We start from the raw sequence: 24,440 nt of genomic DNA, 5'->3' as shown, positions 1-24,440 counted from the left end.
TATTCTGCCAGGCATTTTTTCACTACAATGACTACATAATCACAACTACTGTTAAAATTTTATTTCCAGCAATGTTACCAGGTAAATGCCAGACACAGCTGATCCTACTCTGAGCAGGAGGTTGGACTACAGACCTCCTGGGGTCCCTTCCAACCTAAATTATTCTATGATCCCATGATGCAAGTATCACGTTATAAAATCCATGCAGGCTTGTTCATGCTTTTTGGGTCTCAAAAAAAAAAAGTCTTCTGCCAAAAGGTACAGAATTGGGTGGCAGCAAAAAAGGACCTAACAACTTTCATTTATACTGGTAATGCTTCAAACTTGTCTATACTTCTCTGAAATTATTTTCATCTTGGGATCTGGAAATTCCCTATGCCCCACTTGTTCCATTTCATAATGCCATTTATGCTCACATGTATATAAGCAAATTCACTCTGGCAGACTCAGTGATACCGTATTTATTTCCCCGTGAATTCCTCTCTGAAAAGAGTAAGGATATGGAGCAACCAGACAAGTACTACTAAAGAAAGGTCACCCAAAAAAGGCAGTATGTTCTTTATTTACTATCCACATTTGAGTGTTTAAGTATGAGGGAAAATTTGACTATGTACTTCCTCCCAACCGCACTGCTCTTAATAAGTCATTATATTCCCCAGAGTTATAGTGCAGACTTTTGGTCAGCCCCAATTCTGTTTTCACCCAACTTCAATTTAGCCTCCACTTCAGCCTCCTCCAGCCCACACACTTATGTGTACACTTAGACGTACAAGTTAACTTTAACAAGTTAATTCAATGAATCTGCTTTATGTCTCCTAAAGCTGCCAACCCTTTGAAAACTAGAAACTCTTTCGCACCCTTAACTCTACATGAGAGGAGACAAGATCTTAAACTGTTTGGTTAAACTTTTCCAACTGAGTCCAGGGATTTTATTCCCCGTACTGTGAGCAGGATGGCTATCTCCACCAGAATCTCCACCAGTTCTTTGGTTTGTGTCAGCTGTTCTCCATGGCAAGTCAAACTTAAGGTTATAGAAGGTCTCTCCCAGGTTTCAATGCGCAAGTATTCAAGAATAAAGATTCAGGACTTAGAAGGTGTGCAAATGAAAGAGGAGAAGATCAATTAGCATTACACCATAATTTTGGGGACAAAGGTACTGCACTCTGCAAGGAAGGACAGAAATTCACTCTGGAAGGAGTGACAGCAAAATGCATTTTGTGTCATCTCTTTCCCTTGCAGAGTCAGTGTAATCCAGATTATTCTGCAGCTGTTACAGAGGATTTGAGAAGTATTCTGCATGAGAAACTTCCAGCTGAGTTCAGGTAGGATCTTCAGGTTTAAAATCAGGCAGTAGATCTGAATTCACCCAAACCACGGAAGTCAGAAATGCATAGGTAACTAAAAGTTTATACAAATTTCCTGTACTAAAAACCCAGTGAATGCTCTTTTCATCATTAAAAAAAAGGATTAGCAGCATATAAACTATTTATATAAGGAGACTAACGATTTTATTGTGATGTGCTATTTAGCATTTGCAAAGGATCCGATTATAAAACTTTTACTTAGTTTTCCATGAGTCACCCTCTGAATAACATGTTTTGATTTACCTAACAGCAAGAACTCTTGGTAGGAGACTGTTTTACTAAATGTGGTCATCCAGGCCTATCATCACATTGCTGTTGGATGCAAATTCTGTACAGAAAAAGGAAATTTTGCTCAGTCAACATTAACCAATTGTTCAATCTCACCTAGCTTTGAAGTAGTAACACGGTGACTTAGATTTTGGCTGCAATTATACTAAAGGCTTGTCTCTCAGAACAATCTGGCAATGTTTGGATCACAAGCAATACTGAATACATGGCTTAATGCTATCTCAAAAGAAAAGCCAGTCAAACTTCTGGACCATGAAGCAAGAGTAAGGAACTCTATACAATATAACACAGTCAACTCTCAAACACCTCTGATAACAGGAAGCTAGGGTAACCTAGTTAATGAAAAACTATCAATAACAATACTATTCTTTGCAAAGCCAGCTCCTGGCATCTTTGGGTGGTTTTATTAGCTTGGCCACAGCACTGCAGAAAGGCGCAGATCCAGGCTGGGTCCCAAAGCAACATGGTCATGTTCCTCTAACACAGCACTTCAGCCTCAAGGACCTGTGCAGAGCAGTTTATGTGTCTTTGCACAGCACTTTACAAAGCCTCCAACATCAGGGTTGTTTAGTCCAGAGTCGGTATCGCTGTTCTGGTATTTGGCCACAGTAAAGTCACCACCTGAATAGTCTGCTTACAGACGTCACAGACCTGACGACCCACCAGACTGCTTCAGCTTAAACAACCGTAAACTCCTGTTGGCATCCTGGGGGCTGGGGTTATTCTTGCCATATCAGCTTCAGATCCTCATGGCAACAGTGGTGTTCGAGGCTAAGATCATCTCAGGAAAAAGTAATTCTTCCAGCAAGCAAGAAATTGAAGTGGGGAGAAAAAATAAAAAGAAAAGGCAGATGCCGATAGAGAAGAAAGAAGCCACTTTCATCCTCACGAGAGCAACGTGTTCCAAGGACTGCAGGTCCTAGCACACAGTGCTACTACGCAAGTACAAAGTACATAACCGCACGTATGCCAGACAAACAGCAGCAGCCCTAAAACAATCAAAGCGGTCAATGCCCATTCTCCTGAAGACACAATACAGGTAAAATTTCCACCAGTTTCATTTTTTTCCATGACTAGCCCTGTTCCAAACACCAATAACTTGCATAACATCAGACTGCTCAGAGCAGCAAAACCCAAGCTGTTGACAAAGGTGGAATATACAAGAACGTATCAATACTCTAAAGAAGTACATACACTGGTGGAAAGTCAGTAAACAAAACAAAAATAAAATGCAAATGGTATGTAGCTAAAGCAAACTGAATGGTTCACTGCATACCTAGTAGGCCAAGAAGGAAGGGAAATTCCTTCTCAGGGTTTACGTGAACAATGAGTTTCCCTGAAAACTCCAGGAGGCCGTTCCCAGCTCCTCCGCTGGCACCGTTAATAGGAAAAGCAAATGCTGGAAAGGTTGTTTCAGTTCATTACTGACCTCAGTAAAAATCTCAGTACCGGTGAACTCCCCTGTAGATCAATGTGACCTCTTGCTTCAGAGTGGTACTGTTGTTACAGCATGCAGTGCTGCTTTTCAAAAGAAAATACAGCTGTCGATATGCCACCATGCTCAAATCGATGTTCCAGCAGTCACAAAGGTCTGATCAAACCAAGTTCAATGTGTTGCTGCTCAATCCCACGCTTAGGATACCAGCCAAACTCTCCTCAATTTTAATACAAAGCATGAAAAAGACAAAGACACAATGTGTAACCGTGCAACTGCAGGAGAAGAGTAAACTCTTGAAAGCAGCAACCCAGATATTATACATAACAAGCAGTAAGTGCTGTAGCCACCTCTATCAGAGTTGTGATTAAAATACACATTTTGGGATATGTCTGGCACCCCATTTGTTAGCAAGCTTTTAACAAGTGGGCATGCAAATACAAATGAATGTGCCTCTGAAATGCTTCATTAAAATATGCTCAAAAATCCATCAAGAAAGTCTTAAAATCTTCTAAAAGCAGTGACACAGAGCACCATAACATCTAATGGCTATTTTCAAAAAAAATGTGGCTCTTCTGCCGCATTGTTTCTATTGCATTAAAATGTCAGTAATGGTTAAAATGTGAAAAATAGGAAAGTCTCACCAATTCAAACCAAACCGCAAACCACTTTGTAAGATCATGGAATTCTACAAGTTAACAGACAAATGAACAAACACGCACACCAATAAAACTGCACAAGAAGAAACATGCCAGCTTCTATTTATTTTCATTTGCTGTGTTCTGCAGTTTAGCAAAAAAAGGGCTGCAGCAGTTGAGTTTTGTTAAAGCTGGAGGTAAATTTTGGAAGTTTTCATTAAAGAATTAGAAATAATTTTCTTTTTCAAAATGGCTTCGATTCAAAGCAGGGCTGTGAATGGAAAAAGTTACAAAAGAGTTTCAGAACCTGAAAATAGGGAAGACTGGAAGAAACATGAAGTCATCTATGGATAATGCTCTCCAAATATAAATTCCTACGCTCAGTCTTTTGGTAATACTTTGATGTGTGCTGTGGTTAAAGAGAGAGTTGAAAGAAAGGACAAAAAAGAGGTAGGTTCTTTAGTTGCATGTATGTGCAACTCATTATTGCAAAACTTTAGTTCAGATATAAAAGCTAGTCTAAAACACTGGCACAAATTTTTACAGAAGTTTCCATCTCGTGTTTTCATAGGGGTTTAGAATCACTAAAGAATTTCTGATTCTGTGAACAATTCCAAATACTAACCTCATTCTACTGACAACAGGCACACAAAGTATGTACCAGGCATGACCTAGCAAGCCAGGGAGAAAGACTGGAGTAGAAAACTCTGCCTGCTCTTCTCATGTCCACTTTTTCAGCATACACGAGGCCAATCTTTCCTCCCTTAATCACTTGGAAATTGAAGGCGAAAATACAAGTATTTGAAAAACAATTTACAGACTTATCACTTACAAAACCAACTGAAATAGGGTAAAAAGAGACAATATGACCTCGTTTACCTACAGTACATTGAATCTCAACTTAGTCAGCTTCTTACATCTAGTAAATGTACGTTAGCACATTTACAACTTTTGAGAAGAGGCTGAAATCCAGCCTTTAAATAGCCGAGTTATTTGTTAAGTCCAGAGAAATACTCACTAAAAAAAAACAAACACAAAACCCAAACATGCAGTTAATCATTGAACGCAAGTGCCACGACAGCAAACCCATTTGTGAGATTTTTCATCTTGGGTTGGTCACCGAAGGTGTCAGAGTCCTACTGACATTGGACAACCGGTTGCTCATTTAACTGAATTTTCTGAATTAATATAACAGCAGAAATGCAAGAATAAACAGCAATGTATTACTGCACAATTTTAATTAAACAAATCTTACTTAGCTGATGCTAATGACTATCCTGCATGTAAACTCTTCCTGTTCTCCAACCAACCTAGTTTTAGGCTCTAATTGGCTTGCAACTCAACAGAAGCAACTGGAGTATTGGACGCAATAGGAATACAGTTTAACCATTACTTGTAACTAATCGTGTATTGTTTATCAAATCCTTACAGTCACTTGGAAGAGTACCTAGCTGTAGCAATTCTCAGTTCTTACAGAATATGTTTAATACAACAGCAGTAATAAATGAATTAAATTTCATTCATGTAGTGTGAAGAAAGTAGAGAGAAGTAGGTATTATTAATCCTGATTTTCCAGATGGGAAACTGCAGCACAGAAGAATGCAATGACATGCCCAAGATCACAGGCAGAGAACTGTAATTTTAACTTAAAGGTTCTGATTTAAATTTTCCCTGCTTAATACAGTTGACTGCTGTTCTTGAAAGTACTCAGGACTGATAAACAGCTTTCACTGAGCAATTCAGAAAAAGCTGCATTTTTCAGAGGCAAACTGACCTATATTTCAATGATAAAAACTAATGCAAACATTAGAAGCCATTACTTACACATATTATTAAGCTTCTAGTAATATTTTTCAAAACCAGGACACGTAACCAGAGGGTCCTCCTTTCCTGGTATCTCTTCAAAACTCGTTACTTTGCCCTTTCCCATAAAGCCACCGCTTCCTCTTGCCCCTTGCAGACACACGCAGCCTGTTTGTAGGTGCTGTGCAAGCAAGACCACCAAAGACTTGCTAGGATTAACGCTCTGGGAATATTTCACGTGAGGAATACAGAAATATACCTAATAAGAGATTTCTGGATGAGTTCCAGAAGTGGCTATCTAAGGTAATATTAGCAAAATCTAAAGGATTTCCGTTTGTCCTTCCTTCCTCCCCCCATGCAAAAACCTTGCAAAGGCGTTAAGGAGCATAAAATTACTTTGTGATATTTAAGAGGCATTCTTAACACTGCTGCTTCAGCCACCAGCCAAACAAAACTTTTCTTTTGCCGTTTACATACCACTCGTCTCGTAACTGTAACAACCTGCACTTGCAGCCAGGGACCAGTAACACTTTTCATGCGTTGTGAGATCAGAATTAAATGCTGCCAATCCTGCATTTTCAGTTTGCAGCGAATTAACAATAAAAGTATCAGGAAGTCCTACACTTCTGAAATGACTTACTAAAAATATCTTATCCCGCCAGAGAAAATAGCAACAAGAACTTGCTCATCAGTTTACAGTAATGTACTTTCCCCAACACAAAAAGTGCTGGCGATACCAACAGTACAAAGAGATGTTCATCTTGGTGTATGTGGATGATTAAAACAATAACCCACTATAGACTAAATTTTGGCTGCAAATATGCTGATGTCTGCTGGAAGCAGCTTTGCAGCCTCCTGTGGAGAGAGTTGTGATTTTCACCTGTGTACCCTGGATCCGAATCTAAAGCTCCATTCCTCTACTCAAAAAAATAAAGTTACTGGAAAAGGAGCTCGCCGAGATCGATAGAAACATGCCCATCAGGCAGCTGTATACACATTTAAAGTAGTTAAAATAACAGATTATGATAAAAATATAAACCATAAAATTAAAGCACTATTAAAAGGAAAGAGAAACACAAAGAATTACCTCCATTCTTGCTGAAAGATACGTAGTCAGAACAAGACAAACTGCATGCTTCGAGCCGTTAATAAAAGAAGAGCAAGCAAATGAATAGCTTTCGGATGAACCCAAATAGTTTTTGTTTCTCTGCTGCAGTTTCACCACTCCCACAGGGTAATTTCTACGTTCACTTTATAACGAAAGCAAAGTACAGGTCAGAATAAGAAAGGGAGGAGACCAAAAAAACTCCACTATATTAGTCAAAGTTTGTCATTCTTGCTATCTTGTTTTCAAATGGGGGAAAGAGGGCTGGTGTGACAAAACGGGATTTAGAGGGGGTGTTCTGCTTATGCTTAATAAACCAGAAGCTCGGTTCATCTGCATTTTATATGATCTGATTGGTAAAAGCAGGAAGCAAGAAAACCTTTCAAGTGCATGATTTATGGAAAGATTATCACATGACTAAAAAGCACAGAACGAGAAGGGCCAAATTCAGCTTTCATTTACATCGAGGTAGATCTCATAACTTTGTTGCCTTTGACAGATTTACTCTGTTCAAAACAGAGTAAAATATTTAGTCTCTGTAAAGACATAAAGCCATTTTTCAATCAATTCAGCCTCTGCTTTTCAAACACAGCAATTGTTTCAGGTCTGTTCAATGCAGAATTTCTGTACTGGACAAGATCTATTTGTAGGGTATTTTCAAACACATTTCTGCCACCTCTCCTCTAATCACTCTGTCTCCAAACAATCCACCTACCCATTGCTGATCTACACACTTGTGCACTTACACACTCCTATGAATGTTTTAAAAATCTACTGTAAATACTTAAAAAGCAGGACAGTCCACAAGTGCATTGGAAACTCTTTCGCATTTCATGAGGGAAGTTAATGAAAGCGTACACTCACTTTATTATTTGGGGAACTAAATACAAGGATGTAACATGCAGCAAGCTACGGAAATTTTTGTTCAAATGAGAAACGGTAATGCTCTGTTTTTTGCTCTGTTGCCAGCAATTAAGTCTACATCTCCATGAAAAGCCGGTAGATTAGATGAGCTACAGGCCCTTTTTTTTTTTTTTTTTTGGTCTCTCATGCATGGACTTTTATACAAAGAGGGGAAAGTGTGAGAGGTGAAAGAAAAACTAGAGAGGAATGTTTATTAGGATGCTACCTGAGTGCTAAGGAAAAATAGAAAAGTAACAAAGGGGTAAGAAACTAAGAGCAAACATTATGGAAGATAGTGAAACAGAACTATCCTAGCAAAGGCGGCATTTTTTTTCAGTGATGGCCTCAAAGCACTGCTGTCCCTTGAGCAGCTCACTCAGATGGCAAAAGGTTAAAAATACTAAGGAAAACCTGAATCATCTGACCTAAAAATGGAAAAGAGGAGAATGACTTTGTGGTACAAGCTCACTTTTAATATGATGCCCTCTTTTAAATACTGAAGGACTCTACTCCCTTTTGACAAACACTTGGTAAAATGCACACATTATGTGTGCAGACAGTAGAACCATAATAGCAATTCATTTTCAGAAACCTCATCTGTATTTCACACACTGTAGCAGCAAACTATGAATCAACTGGGTGAATTTTATACATGGGTTCTTGTGATACTATCAAGTGTTTCAACAGAATGTAACTTTATTGGTATGTTTAAAAATGACACACAGATCCAATTATTACACTGGCACCTAATAAACAAGTAGTAACATGTTAAAAAGCCAATTATCGCAGAATTCTCTGTGTTGTCTGGTGCAGTCTGAAGAGAACATGGGGCACGCTTCATGTAAATAGTTGAGCAATAATGTATGTAGTTGAAAATACTACTGGTGGTCCATAAAGTGTTTTTTGATAGTCTTTAAATACCAGATCCTCAGGTATTTTCCTCTACTTCAAAACTGTCAGATCTGTCTCCAGCACGTGTGGCAACAACCCCAAGAAAGATTCAAAACAAGATAAAAATAATCTTAAAATTAAAAAAAAAAAGCAACTGTTTATCATACTGTCCAGGAAGTGGTTCTGTTTGAGAAATCCTGAACAAAAGTGAGTCCTGATTTATAAACCTGTCTTCATTGGAGTAACTCAAGCATCCTTAACCATATGTATGCAGTGAATAAGGATATAGCATTCATGTATACAAAACACCTGGGAGACTTTGCATCCATACAAGCAACTAGATTACTGGTGAGTTAGCTGCTATCAGGATTGGGTTTATCTTACTCAGCTACAGGTGCCAAAAAATTGCAGGCTAACTTTAAACTATGTTCTTGAGCAGCTGTCAAAAAGAGGCAACTGCCGATGGTGAATCCTGTTAAATTCCTTGGGAATAAAAATTTACATGAACATCAGAGAGAGAAACAGCTTTGCAGGTCAGCGTGACAGTGAAGCAGACTTCTGAATTCCCTTAGGCAAAAGCTACTTTCTCCAGCTGGAATGCAGAGTTTCCCAAAAAGAGATCTTAGCATGAAAAAATCTCAAACCTGTTGCTCTCAGTCTCAGAAGTTACTGGCAGACTGGAGATGGAGAAGGGTAATGGAGTCACATACTCACATAGATGGAATTCAAGTGAGGAACTAGACAAAGAAGGAGTAAAAAGAGTACAGAGTAAAACCTTAAGGAGTAAAATCAGAGAAGCACTTCTGAAGAACAGAAGTTGTATGCAAAGATGCTGTGTCCCTGAACAACATGGCCGCAGATAAGGAGCACGACCGATCTCTGTGCAATGTCGTGTGTTACCAGCAGCAGCCAGGAACACTGGCTGGAGATGCACTGAGCTGTGCTTCAGGTCATCCCTGAGGATCCTGGTAGAACATGTGATAAACAACAGTGTTGACACACAAGGTAACCAAGCATCTCATTCTGCACAAATACACTAATACTTGTGGCTTATTAAAAATGTTTGGTGTTTTGTTTGGGTGGGGTTTTTTGTTTTTGTTCAGCACCTTTCAAACACTGTATGTTTCACAAAACTTTGGCAGAAATTAAACTAGGGGAAAAAAAAAAAAAGAAGTGACATGATTGCTGCTGGACTCCTGAATCCCAGTCTTCTACAATCATCATCTTATAAATCAAAACCTTTTAGAAAAGATAATAAAGATCTGAATGATCTAAAACCAATACATTTCTAAAAACCACGACATTCTTCATTCAGAGTCAAGACAACTCAGAGTTGTTTTGAGTTATGGGAAGAATTAAAAGCAGCCAGAGACCTACAAAGGGATGGTGCATATCAGTCAGGGAACCATATATCTGATGCTGCCAACCCGTCTTTGTACCACAAATAAGTAATGGCAAAGATGTTCTTTGAACTGCTGCATTTGAATTCCATCATTCATTTCCTCAGGGTCCCCACCAAAAATTGCGGAAGAAAAGCAAATGTAAAAAATTCTTTCTAGGTTGATTACACAGAGGGATAGGAAAAAATAGATGCATGCCTGTCTACTAGTTCATTCAAGACATACGCCAGACAGGAGGTATTAGTCACTGTTCTGAGCACAATATTAGGATGTTGACTGCAGCCAGTCAAAGCCTGACGCTTGAGAATGGAGCCATCAAATTTGTTTCCTGGTCAAAATTCACAATCAAAAGAGAGATTTCTCAGAGGGAGGGTTAAACATGGGAACAGAGGAGAAGAAACTGAGACTTGGAAGGTGACTGTGCCTCGAAGTTTAATTGTCATGTAATTCCTCCAGAGGAAAGGGAGTGTTTCTGCATGACACAGCCAGCAAAACATGCAAGAGTCACATCCTGGTAAAGGGTTGCAGCTCCAGCACATTTGACCTTGGTGGACAGCTTTATGCGTAGGAACACTGGCCAGGTGAAGCTAAAGGGAAGGAATGCAAAGTAAAGGGATTTATTTCCAGGGGTATTAGGAGGACACTGCCCTTCTTGTGGGACAGGGATTACGTCTAGATCCCCAACATGCATCTGAAAGGATGAGCTGAGTAGGCCTCTGTCACAGTGTTTTGAAAAGCTCAGAGACAATCCTCTTCCTCATTTAAGTGGTGCTGTCAGGCTGAAGACCACAGTTTAGCAGCATCACCAGAGATAAGCATACTTACGTTAACCATCTCTCAGGCCCTGGCAAACCCCCACAAGAGCAGTGAATTGAAGATAATCTTTCTATACCTTGCACGCTGCAGGAGGACTACCTGCTGTTTCTGGGGACTGAGGTACACCTGAACTGCTGTTCGTCCACGCTTCCCCATCACTTCTGTCCGCCCTGTCCCCCTTCCCACTCAGAGGGAATACTGCAAACCAAATTAGTTTAATAAGCCATTTCTATGCATAATAGTGTTTCAAATTATAGATCCATTACAGTGTCTTCAAATGAATCTGAGGATAGATTTGACTCACTTTGCAAAATCTGACTCATGCTTCTTAGGTATGGAAAAAACAGTTTGCAGAGTTGCCTGTAGGCTGTAAACTCTTGAATCTCACTGTAGTTTTATTTAAGCAACAGCCATGTTACCAGACCCCTAGTTCCCTATGCATCTTCAGCACTGGAGCAGAAAACAGGGAGAAAACAGTAAGCACAAAGTGAGTTAAAATAGTTACCTTTTGCTAAGACAGGAGCACATGGCATACATGCTTTTTTGAGGAAGAAGCTAGATACGTTATAAGGAAAGGTATGTTTCATTCTACCAGAAAAAGGTACACACACAAAGTCTGAAGACAAGCAGTCAAAGAAGTCAACATCAGATGTTTGCTTAGCCAGTTTAGCTTCTGGATACAACGGCCAAACTTCTCTATCACGCAAGTTTTGTAAGATTATGCCTCCTTTGATTTCTGAGGAACTACTTACTTATCTGGATGGGCTTCTGTGAATTTGCACTATGTGTACACAAGAACCACCAAACCTGTTCAAATTAATTACATGAAGGGAAAATTCCCCTCTTTATTCCTTTTACTGGTGGTCTTGGTTATAGTCTAGGTTGCCCTCTGATGGGATTTACACACGCAGCTTTCACACAGCATCTGTGCAAATACTGGAGCTCCAACAGCCAACAAAAACCATATAAAAACTTCTGCATTTTCAAATATATACTTCCCTAGTGGATGGAATTCCATTTAAGACTGACTCATTCAAAATGATACAGATGATTTGTAATGTCTGTGTAAACACCAGATCCGTTCTAAGGATGTACTCAAAGGCCACTATAACATGAGCTGCTTCTGAGAAGCAAAGCTGCATTCATGTTTCCTCTGAAAGCAGCAACTACTTAAGTAAACAAAGTATAATTTTACCTGAAATTATTTTCACTGAACTGCTAATTAGTGATTCATTGTAAACTCACAACCTCAAAATGCTTCATAATGCAAAGAATCTTCCAAGGAGGCAGATTCATTTACTGAAAAGGACTAAGAAAAAAATATGTTCAAAACAAGTCTGATCTGTCTAAAGTGCTAGACACCTGGTTCCGTTGTGCCAGTGGATTTGAGGGGTTTTACATCAGATGCTGAAGAAGTCCAGAAAATGTCAACATAGTTCAATAGCAGTACTGTATCTTGAGAATGCAAGTTCAGCTTCCTTCTAGCACTTCCATGGCCTAAGAGAGAAGAGTGATCCAAAGAAGATTCCTGGATCCAGCTTGCAAACTCACACAGAACAGCAGTTATTAGCCAAACCCCTTCATCAGCCCTCTGGTTACCTACAGGGGCTACTGAAAAAATACAGCCAGACTCCTCTCACGAGCACACGGACAAACAGCAAGCAGCAACAGCCAGGAGCTGCAATAAGGCAGATTCTGATTAAACCTAAGGAAAAAAGAAATCTTAACTATGAAAACACTGGAAGACGGGAACAGAAAGGTTATCAATCTCTGTTCTTGGAGATTTTCAATGAGTAAAGGCCCTTAGCAGCTTGACCTAACTTCCAAGTCAGTCTTACTTTGAGCAGGAGGTCGAACTGGACTGCCTGAAGAGTCAAGCCCAGTTTAGCACTAGCATGATTTAATGAGACAATGCAGTCTGCTTCAAAAACACGCGCTCTACTTGCAAGACACCTGTGAAACAGCAGCACAGTTATGTCCCGACTGAGCACCAGGAACAGTGTAGGTGTATATGAAGTGCAATTACACACTGTCTTCCAGACCTTCCAGGCTCCTGTCACTTCTCCCAGGTTGTACTTTGCCACTGACTGCTATTACCTCAGCACTTTGCCCTACCAAAAGAGGTGGGAGATCCAGGTCCTACATGGTTTGGATTTCCCCCAGTGCTTACCTGGGGGGAAATCTCTAAGAAAACAGAAAACATTTGGCAGCAATTTGATCAGAAACAGTTGCTGTTATGCGAGACTTGTGGATGGGGAACATAAGGTCCCTGCCAACTAACTCACCTACCTGAACAATGACACGCATCAGGCAATCCTTCACACTGGCTGAAGAACATCCTTCCGAGAGGATTTTCTTCCATAAAAACACCACCGCTCTTCTCACAAAATCATCTATAGCCATTACTAAAACTAGTCAACAATTTCCCAGAAGTCACAAGTTGCAGTCTAAAACTAGAGCCGCTCAGAAGACTCCCAAACGTAACAATTTTTACACTGCAAAACACTGATTGCACGAAAATGTGCTGATTTCATCAAAATGCTCTATAAAAGGCAACAAGATTGGCCAGCAGACCAGTCTGTCCAGCTTCCTGCCAGGCTGCCTGCCAGCCCTAGGGTGGGTACTCCAAGCTCCCTAATTCAAAAAATAAAAGCCAGATATGAAAAGGCTCCCACAGGATGGGGATTCTGCTTCCTGTAGTTCTCTAATTAAAATAAATCCTGTATAGGTGTGTGTGTCAGGAAGGACAGGGATGCCTCCGCTATCATAGAGCAAGAATGGCTTCTCAACAACAGAAAAAGTTTAAGAGAATTTTTTGTATTTCAAAAGACAGATGCCATTGCTAACAGCACAGGAGGGAGACGATGAGACATCTCTACACAAATCTGTGAGAGGGAAGACAATAGCAAAGAAATCCAAACAGCAAGACAACAAATTAGAGGTGGGGAATCCCTGTCTTATCCCTTCTGCAGTATGTACGCAGCTCTTGTATTTAATTAAAATAAATTACAGCTAGCTTGTATACATACTGCAGGGCTTTTAACACCCCTGAACCGAAACACAGCAATGCTCAGTAGCCATCCTTCAGGAGTACACTCTCTCTGTGTTTCTAGACGTGGAATACAGATGCTCTGTCACAGTACAGATGCAGCAAGGCTGACGGATCAAGGCAGAACAAAAAGCCCAAAGAGTTCTGCTTTTATACTATCTACTTCCTCAGCTCTGTATGTGGGATTCTTGCCAGGACACTGGTAACATTAACGGAGAATGCAAAGCTGCACATCAGTGTGTCAGGCTGCTTCTAAGCAAGGATGTTTCATTGAATATTTGTTTCCTCTAAGCATGGCGATTTAACTCCATTGAACTAAACTATTTTTGCAACACTTGGCTGTGCAAGATCGATGCATTTTCCCAGTTAACCACTGCATCCACATAGTTTCATGCCTGCTTGAATTCAGTCCTTGCATTCGTAACAGTAGCAGCATCTCAGTGCAAGAACTTCTCTCTGCACAGAGATTCAAACTTGCTGTGCCGCACCACACCCGGGCAAACCGTCCATTCCTGCTGGGTAACAACAGTTTGGTGTGGATACATCAGCCCTTCACGTCTGAGGGCCAGAAGGCGATTAGGTGTTCAGGAATGCTGCTATTGTGCTGCTATTGTGCTGTGCCACAGGACCCGATGATGACGCGGAATACCTTAATAGCCTGACAGCGTGTTTTCTGGTGATACAAACTGTGTTTCCACCATCATCAGGCTATAGGGAAGCCACCCATCCATGATGCTCCGAGCTCTAGTTGATGGATGCATAAGATTAGCCAATATTAATGTAAAGCATTAATATTAATGTAAAGCATTAATAACGAAGGTCTGTTATGCCAGGAGGTTTTGAAACCCCAGCCTGCTAAGTAAAATGAACAAGGACATACCTACTGCCAGACCATGCCCCTAACAGAATTAGAGATGCAATGTACCCAACAGTACTCTCGATTTGAAGCTGTTCAGTGGATGTTTGGACAACAGAAAGGATTAGTTAAATCCCACCTTATCAGCCACAGAATATCAGTCAATCAATACCACTTGGAAAAAAAACTATCCTATTTATTCTTGTCTTTGGAGAGGCATGAGTGAGGAGGAAAAGGATTTTAAGTAAGCTTATGGAAGTCTATAATAATATTAATTCAAGGTTTTAAAGTGCTTTACAGATAGCAAGTAAAACATACACCTCTCTGACAGGAGAAATGAAGCAGGAAAATGCAAAGCAACTTGTCCAAGCTTACACAAGAGATGAGAAGTACAAACAGAATACACATCTCCAGACTCCACGTCTGTGTCCTAATACCCTTTTACTTTAAAAACTTAAATCTTACTTTGCACTACAACAAGGTTTTCCACATAGTTTTAAGTGTTAATTCTGAGCTCCATCTCCATAGATTTTTTTTCTGATGTGATATTGTCTCACCCATTATATCCTCCTCTATACACATACAATATAAAAAGAGATTTAGTATTTCAGAACCAAGAAAAGAGGAAAAAAAAAAAAGTCCTAAATTTTAATCTAAAGGCAAATTCTTTTTCGTATGGACATACTGAACACAGGTTTGAACTAGCACTCTTTATCTTATGAGGAACGAAAACACTGCTTGGAAACTGTAGGAAAATTAAAAGTGCTAAGATGCTACTAAATGTATATATATAAGATGTTCTGATTTCCTGAATTAATATGACGTATAGTGTATTTTATGTATTATCTGTTCAGCTGTATATACACTTCACTGCAGGCAGAGAGGAAACAAATATCCAAAATGCTGACAAATCCACCACATAATGTCACACTTTTGGAGTGAACTCTAAGGATGAAGACAGTTTTTAAGAGCATCTCTTTAATAACAAATTTACTTTTCTTACACATGCATTCTGTAGCTTATATGCAGACAGCTTTGCACTTACAAGTAGAGCAGTGGGTGGCAGGCCTCTTGAACTTACATAGCTTAATACAGTAGCATCCAGAGACAGCAGCTAGCTGTAAATGAGCTAGATTGGATATTAGAAGTAGTACATATGCCATCTGCACTGTGCTTTGCTCAGACTAATATATCTGGCTTTCCAATGACACTAGATAGATTGGGCAGAGCCTATCACACTGAAAAGTGTATGATATGGCTTGTGGTGCTTTTGTTGGCCAGAGAGCTTCTGAAAATGTCCTTGGGCTCTGGTCCCTGCTCTGCTGTATAGCTGTCACGGTACCTTTACACCATGAAGTGCTCTCCCTAAAGCTCATCTCTCCCATCACCAAAGTTCGAGTAACAATCTCCAGAATTTCTTAAAGCAAGCTTTAAATTGGATAGTTGTTTGTACGCAAGGCAACATTAAGTACTTTATTTTCAAAGCCATCTCGGGTATTTAAACTCTTAGGTTACACTGAAGGTACTCATATACATCTAAACTCATAAAACAGATTGGAAATCTCCCTGATTATTTGTGACAGATATATCTGCCAAGATGTGAACTTCCTCTCTGCATCCTCTGTTCTACCTTGTCCTGTCACTGGGAAGCTGGTTCCATATGGAGAAAACCATTTGCCTCAGACAAGCTCAGTCTCACCCAGATCTTGCCCCATCCAGAAGGATTATAAGACACTGCAGACAGTGGAATATCAGTGGCAGAAACCCAGAGGGCCATCCACATTGATCATCCACGTAGCAATCGCCCTACTAAAAAGGACAACAGCTCTCCTCCTGGAAGGCTGACAGACCTGGTTGTCATTTTCCAGCCAGAGCAGTTAGTCTAGTCCTCCAAGCTGATGAGCGAAGAAGGATGTTTATCAAAGAAAGAGCATGTCTCATGACAACACAGCAGCCGGGATGAAGGGTAAAAAGGGAAGAAGCATTTCTTCTGCAGAAGATGAAACAGACTTCAGTCTCACAGAAGAGGTGCTGAAAGACTAGAATGGAGTGCATTTCAGGCATCTTCATCACTTTTACGTATCTGTAATGATTTGGTATTTTAAAGAAAATCCTTTTTATTTTTTTTTCTTTTCATATGAAGTTACATTTTTCCCCCACTACCTTCATGCAAGACTCAAAGCCCAAAGCAAATGAAACTGTGTGATATAAATGTAATATATAAAACTGCAAGCTCAAGAAGGCTGAATCAGTGATTTGTGAGCTGGAAGTAAACAGGTTGTACTGCCTCCATCCCTCAGAGTAAACGTTAGGAACGGTGATTTACCTCTGTCCGTCCCATGCTGGCTTATACACAGGTGGGACTCGATGACTAAGGCTACTCACAAACACTCGGTGTCTTTGCAAGTGAAAATGGGTTGTGGTGTAACACTTCACAGCAACATCAGAGCATTTTTTTTTCTAGCTAAGGGCCAAGGCTGTCAAACATATTTAGCAAGCCATGTCCATGCATTAATAAACATGTCAGTACTGTTCTGTATTAATGTGAATAAGTAATGTGAAACAGTGATGTGACAGGAGGCTGTATGAAACAGTTGTGAGTCATATATAGCTTTTAGGATATAGGCTCCCACCCCTGAGCTATAGAAACTAGCCTCGGTTAGAGGAAAATAAAATCTAAATAAAGTCTAATAATGATTTGTTAGTCTCAGAGTTTCATGTTAAGAAAAAGTATTATCAACGCACAAATATTTATATAATCAAGATAATGTTTTATCACCCAGCATTTCCACAGAAAGAGGTTTAAAAAGACCAGTACCCCACCCTCTGCCTGATGCTCACTCTTTACAGCACCAAGAGACAAACATGGCTGCAGCTTATTCAGGTAGAAACAGTGTATTTAAGATCCTGCATTCCTCCATAACTCTGTGCGTGTCTGCGTGCAGATGTATTTGCCTGAAAGAATTGAGGAAGCCATCAGAGTAAGCACCACTGCAAGCTGGATACCTAACTGATCTCTGAATTCACATTTTCAGCTTGCAAATCGGTGAAAGGTGAATTTCTAGGTAAACTCTGGATCTTAGATATCTAAAAAGATCTGAAAGCAAGTGCTTTTATCTTGCTTTTTGAGCAAGAAACTAAAAGAAGAAAAAATGAGGAGAAGATTTTGCTGCTAGGTGTCTTCCAATTACAAACATTAGAAGTCTTCAGAAAACTGCAGTTTTGGAGTATCAGACAGACTCCAATTAACTGAGCGCGCACCGGTGAGGAAGGCAGGAACACATGCCATTTACCACTTAGCTTGGGAATGTATAAGCCAGCTCTTGCGAATACAGATGCATATATTCCAGGCTGATACATCACCTGTTTTTTTTACAGTTGCAGAAAAGTTGTTTTAGCAGCTCTATTACTATGGGAAAAAGAGGATACAAGAGTCCTGCTCCCTGGGGCCTCCTGTATCCCAGAATATGGCTGCAGACAGTGAATCCAGAACTGGTTGATAGCCCATCCCTTAGCCTAGTGAAGTGCAGTGAGCAACACAGATCACTACAGCACACAGCTCCTATTCATGTGGCACAAGAAGAATGCTCCTACAAAGCGCACGTAAAAATTTATTAGTGTTAATGGTGCTGCCAGAACTTTGTATATGAAGCCATCATACCACAGATACAAATCATAAAATGGAAATCTGATAACTAGTCGTAGCACACTCCTCTCTTTGCAAAGCACACATTAAACTTACAGGTACTTTCATATCTGACAAAAATTAAAAGTGCTCTTTTAAAAATAAGTTGTGTTTTTATGTTTCTAAGTCATCTACAAGACAGCACTGTCAAATGGAGAGTTTCTTTTTGAATACTCACTGCCTGTGTTAATGGCTACTTCACACACATCCAATAACACTGACCTCTTTGTGGTTTGTCTCCTTTTATGCCATACATGCTAGTGGACCTTCTCAGAAGAAAACAGATACCTGAAGAGGCAAATGACTTTCTTTACCATTGCTGGCTGTACTTTTCTCTTCAAACCTTCCTCACCACTCACCTCCCTAAGCTATCAGACTGAATGGCAATATGCTCCCATGACACCTGTCTGCTCACACATGTGCAAAGAGCAAGCTGTCTCATGAGGTCAGATATTAGGCTTTTTACTGCTGAAGAGTCAAAGTATTAATATATATTATTGTGTCTGAAATCTGAAGTAGATATGGTGCCCTCACTTCACAGGTACAAGTGACAAACACAACTGACAAAGCAACTATGTGGAAGATACATGAGTTCGCAGATCTTCAACTGCCAATAAAAACCTTCTTATCATCTGGTCCATTTATTAGACCACCCTCCATCTTCACACAACCAACCAACAATTCAAACAGGACTATTGCAGCAAAGACTTCTACCAACCCTAAAAAGTCTGTGTGCATGCACACACACACATATAAAATGGTCCCCAATATTACCGTTTCTGCTGTAAGACATTAACTGGAATGAATACGCTGACATGACACAACATACTCCTGTCAAGATCCTACCGAGTAGAAGTAATCTTTGAGCCCACCTTCTAAGTGCAGACATTATTCTCTATCATGACTAGCAGTATCCATGAATATAACAAAAGCTAATTGGGATCATTTTGAAGTACAACGTTGAAAACCGTAAGGTTTATGCCTTGCGGTAAAAGCACCTGATTAAAATGCACAGTTTAAATGGAAGTATCTGTCTGGCAGGTGAGGCCAGTAAGAATACAAGGTTCCCCTTTCCAAAACAAAGGTAAGAGCAGATTTAACACACAAATCTGCTATAAATCCTAGGGGAACTGCAAAGCCTTATTCCTTTTCCTAATAAAGAGGATCAAGGATCTCAGATCCCAAAGCCTGAGTATTTTAAGGAAATGCCCATGGAGAACTAACTCCAGAACTTACTGCTTCCCTCAGCGTAGAACAACCTAAAGGACAATTCCAATATCTGATGTCCAACTAGGAAAACAAAGAAAGAAAACAACAGTATTTCAGAAAGTGGCAAATTTTAAGATGAAGGGATTCCGTCTCTCCCGGTATAACCTGGTGTTTTCACCTGGAGCTCCAGTTGTGCAGAGAATTTTGGCAAAAACACATCCGCCTTTTCTTTGCACACATGATGTTCCAAATGAACTACCTAAAGGATTGCCTTGGAAACCTAATACACAAAACTCCTTTCGGGCTCTTGGCAGAATTCCTTTCTTACCTGCTCCCAGTAATGCCCAATTTTAACAGCCTTTTCCAGTTGTCACAAAGCCACACGGATTACATAATGTGTGGCCACCCTCCAGAGATCGACAGATCAGGTATCACAACTTAATCATCCCTGCATGCCTGTTAATTTATTAAATTACAATCTACCTCAAGGACTGCACCATTTACTTTGGATTTGTCCTGCATGCAGTCCTGCAGTTTCTGAAAGGTACTCTGATGAGAAACCCAAAGGAGTACAAGCTGGCAACACAACAGACCACATACTGAGGTAGCTCACTGTTGCTACAGTTTACATACATCATGAGAACCCAAAAACTACGAATGGCACTCAATGTATAGAAGGAAGGCGTCAACAACTATCCTGGATGAATCTTTTCTTATTGTACCATAATTTATGCCAAAAAGCTTACTGCACACACTACACCATCCCCTAGCCTCATGTGCAAATGGACAGGGAAATTAAGGAAGTCTTTGGTCATTTCATTAACATTTTCAATACGAATTTCGAGACAGATTTTTTTTTTTTTTTTTTTCAAATGAAGAGTTGTATCACACCATGCCACAGCTTTTATTCTTTACCTGGCTAGGCATCTCTCAAGAACTTTAGCGTGACACTCTAATAGAAAACTTACTGTAAATTACCAAAAGAGAAATCAGGATAGTAGGGAGCACTGGACAATAGCAGTTCACTACAACAAATGTTGGCGGTTTCATTAATTATCACTTCCAGCACTGACTACATGTATTGCAGGGAAAAAGTTGACCTGGTTAAGGAGTTTTCCATTTCTAACTATGATCTCTCAGGGAATGTGCTAAGGAAACAATCATCCTACTGAATCATTTCAAGAATTTTACAGCCAAGAAGATTTATTACCATAAAACAGGTCTTGGAAACAAGAATATTTGAGGAGACTCAATAGCTATTAAATCAGTGTGGAAAACATGATGCTGAAGGAATTGCATATGCCTGACAAATGTTCTACCACTTTTTCTTTTTTTTTTTTTTTTTAATAGAAAGTGTCTATAAAAAGCAAGTCTGTAGAATTACTTAAACTTTTCAGACAAAAAAGAGACACAGGTATAAATTAAAATGACATTCATATAAGTAATAGAAAAATTATACATAAAGCACCACACAAAGGCTGGCTGATAAACTGGAGTCATCAATAATTTCAAAACCTATGCGTTAAAAACATACTCATCCCTTAGTAAGCTGAGAAACATTTTGCAGACTTGTAGATATTTTAAAGTTGAGTCAACAATACATAGAAACCATCATGCAACCTTTTAATGAGTCCACTTGTTAGCTGGTGTGAAACTAAATTCAGAATAACCTTAGGTTTTGTTATTACAATTGCAATGTAGATGTTATTAACACATAGTACATGCTTTGTTCAAGACAGCTAAAAGCATCTATCTTTAAAAATTGTCAGTCTACTACAAGTGAATCAGAAAGATGAGCTGTAAGGCCTGCTATCTAAAATACCACTGAAAAACATCCTGCTTTCTTGACCAAAATGGAAAAAACTCCTGCACTAAACCAGAAACACATACAGTACTCTCAAGTAAATGGTTTTAATATATTCAAAAATACTCAGCCAAAAATACAGCAGCCTTAAGGTAAGGTTAAAACTTTTCTTACACCAGCTGATATTATGGAGAATACTAACAAGCTCTGGAGCCCAAAAACCCCTTCCAGCCCTTCTTGCATTTCTGTAAGTTGGTCTGATTCTTCAAATGTTATCACAAACAGTCTAAGTAGAGATAAAGCCTTTCCCTACAAACCAATCCTCTCCACAACCTTGGACCATCACCGCTACAACAACAGTAATAATGCAATTACATTACACAGTCTTGAACTACTTTATGCCTTGATACAGTGATGAGAAAGGGAGAGAAGTAATCTACCCAATGCAACTCATCCTGAGCCACATGCCTTGAAACCAGGTAACTCAGGCAGTTTGTAAAGCTGTTCTATCCTACACTCACGGTCACAGAAATGAGGGAAAAATAATTGCCTGCTTAATTAAACGGATATCTTATAGATCAATTGTCCTATAGTCTTATAAAAGAGGAAAATTAGCATTCTTTGACTTACATTTTGAATTGTCCTGGTTTGCTTGTACAACTCAGTCACCATTTCTTCTTCTGCAATACAACAAAGAAAAGACAAATTCTGTTAAAAAAAGTATTTGCTTGAACTGAAGTTTCTCATTATATTTTTAATTAATGCTTGAAGCTTAGTGTTTGCTTTTAGTCAGCACTGGAAAATATTTCCATCGTTCCTTTCTGTTTCTCTGATTTGACTGCCAGAATATTTCTGTTACATGAAACTGCTCTATCAAGATGAATTGTGGAGACTGCCTCGTGATTTGAGCATAACACTGAAGAACTAGAAATAAATTCTCCTTCTATGACAAGGTGACCCACTTAGTGGATGAGGGAAAGGCTGTGGATGTTGTCTACCTAGACTTTAGTAAAGCCTTCGACAGCGTTTCCCACAGCATTCTCCTGGAGAAACTGGTGCTCATAGCTTGGACGGGCATACACTTTGCTGGGTAAAAAACTGGCTGGATGGCCGGGCCCAAAGAGTGGTGGTGAACGGAGCTAAATCTGGTTGGTGGCCGGTCACAAGTGGTGTTTCCCAGGGCTCAGTACTGGGACCAGTTCTGTTTAATGTCTTTATCAATGACCTGGATGAGGGGATTGAGTGCACCCTCAGTAAGCTTGCAGACGAAACCAATTTGGGCAGGAGTGTTGATCTGCTGGAGGACAGGAAGGCTCTGCAGAGGGATCTGGACAGGCTGGATCAATGGGCCAAGATCAGGCCGAGGCCAGCTGTATGAGGTTCAAGAAGGCTCAGTGCCGGGTCCTGCACTCGGGTCACAGCAACCCCATGCAACGCTACAGCCTTAGGGAAGAGTGGCTGGAAAGCTGCCTGGTGGAAAAGGACCTGGGGGTGTTGGTTGACAGCCGGCTGAATATGAGCCAGCAGTGTGCCCAGGTGGCCAAGAAGGCCAATGGCATCCTGGCTTGTATGAGAAATAGCGTGGCCAGCAGGACTAGGGAAGTGATTGTCCCCCTGTACTCGGCACTGGTGAGGCTGCACCTGGAATACTGTTCAGTGTTGGGCCCCTCACTCCAAGAGAGACATTGAGGGGCTGGAGCGTGTCCAGAGAAGGGCAACGAAGCTGGGGAAGGGTCTGGAGCACAAGGCTGATGAGGAGCGGCTGAGGGACCTGGGGTTGTTTAGTCTGGAGAAAAGGAGGCTGAGGGGACACCTTATCGCTCTCTACAACTGCCTGAAAGGAGGTTGTCAAGAGGTGGGGGTCGGTCTCTTCTCCCAAGTAACAAACGATAGGACAAGAGGAAATGGCCTCAAGTTGCACCAGGGGAGGTTTAGACTGGATATTAGGAAATTTTACTTCACTGAAAGGGTTGTCAAGCATTGGAACAGGCTGCCCAGGGAAGTGGTGGACTCGCCATCCCTGGAAGCATTTAAAAGACATTTGGATGAGGTGCTTAGGGACATGGTTTAGTGGTGGACTTGGCAGTGCTAGGTTAACGGTTGGACTCGATGATCTTAAAGGTCTTCCTTAACCTAAATGATTCTGTGGTTCTATAAACTTCAAATCCTACTGCAAAATTTACCAAAGAAATTCCTCTTAGCCATACAGAAAGTGAAGAAATATAAAGAATTTAATTGCTCTAAGATAGCTATGTAGTGTCTTGTTAGACTCTATGACTGTTCCTTGTTGGCCTCCAGCACCTACTTCAGAAAGGTGCTGACTTTCCCTTGGTCTCATGTTGTATCTGCTGGCCCTAAGCATTTTGCAAGATTAAAACAAAGAAGCAAGCAACCAAAAAAAACAACCAAACAAAAAAAAAAATCTAAGTAGAGTTATGAGAGTATTGTCCTTAAAAAGAATGCTCTAATGCTACATTCTCTATTTAGCCACATAATTAGTAAACCTTTAGCAGAAGCAGCAAAAAAATTCCTCATTCCCTTACTATGCCAAGCAGTGACCTGGAAGAACTACTCAATCCTCCATAAAGAACTGGTATGCTCCAGATAATGGAATAACTAAATAACAGGGGACGTACTGGAAAATGAAGTACAGAGACCTCTCATCACTCAAGGTTAGCACTGCTCTTGTTCCGCTGAAAATGGTAATTTGCAAGGGGGGGAAAAAAAAAGGGCAAAAAAAAAGAGAGAGAGAGATGGAAAGAGGAGGACACCAGTCAAAGAATCCTGACTCTGGCTATGGTTTGCAGCCAGGAGGGGATAACAAAGCAAAAAGTAAATGCCAACATGGATTTGCCATCCTGCTTCACTTCACTTCCCAACAAGTTAAAGAGCCATGAGATATGGAAGAGGTGCAGCAATCATCATAGTCACCTGAGCACATCAGTTTTCATGCTACGTCACACTGTTTTTTCCTAAATCAGTAAAGAAAGTATGGTCTTCATACACATGTTGTAGAATTGGATGGAAAAACAGATCCAAAGAATAGAACTACTAATGGCTCACAACAGTGACCACACATTGATCTTAGCACATGGTATCCAACCTTTAGCATCAGAAAAACACCAATGCATTCAGAAGGAAACAGAGTATCTCATTAATTCATCAGACAACTATGCATGAGAAGAAACGTCTTC

The 24,440-nt window shown here is 40.1% G+C and overlaps 1 protein-coding gene across 7 annotated transcripts in view; it reads right to left on the bottom strand.

Moving 5' to 3' along the window:
* LOC140649723 (uncharacterized) overlaps positions 1 to 24,440 on the bottom strand; it is a 133,874-nt gene that overhangs the window by 47,298 nt on the left and 62,136 nt on the right. For all 7 annotated transcript variants that reach the window (XR_012041726.1, XR_012041733.1, XR_012041739.1 and 4 more), the window contains one exon: positions 21,877 to 21,926. Coding sequence is in view for 4 of the 7 variants with exons in the window: in XM_072857346.1 (XP_072713447.1) it covers positions 21,877 to 21,926 (50 nt within the window). In the remaining 3 variants the exon portion in view is untranslated. The remainder of the gene's footprint in view (positions 1 to 21,876; positions 21,927 to 24,440) is intronic.

The sequence above is a fragment of the Ciconia boyciana genome, chromosome 1 (genome assembly GCF_034638445.1).
Source record: "Ciconia boyciana chromosome 1, ASM3463844v1, whole genome shotgun sequence".
Lineage (NCBI taxonomy): Eukaryota > Metazoa > Chordata > Aves > Ciconiiformes > Ciconiidae > Ciconia > Ciconia boyciana.
This window is presented reverse-complemented; position numbering and strand designations above follow the sequence as displayed.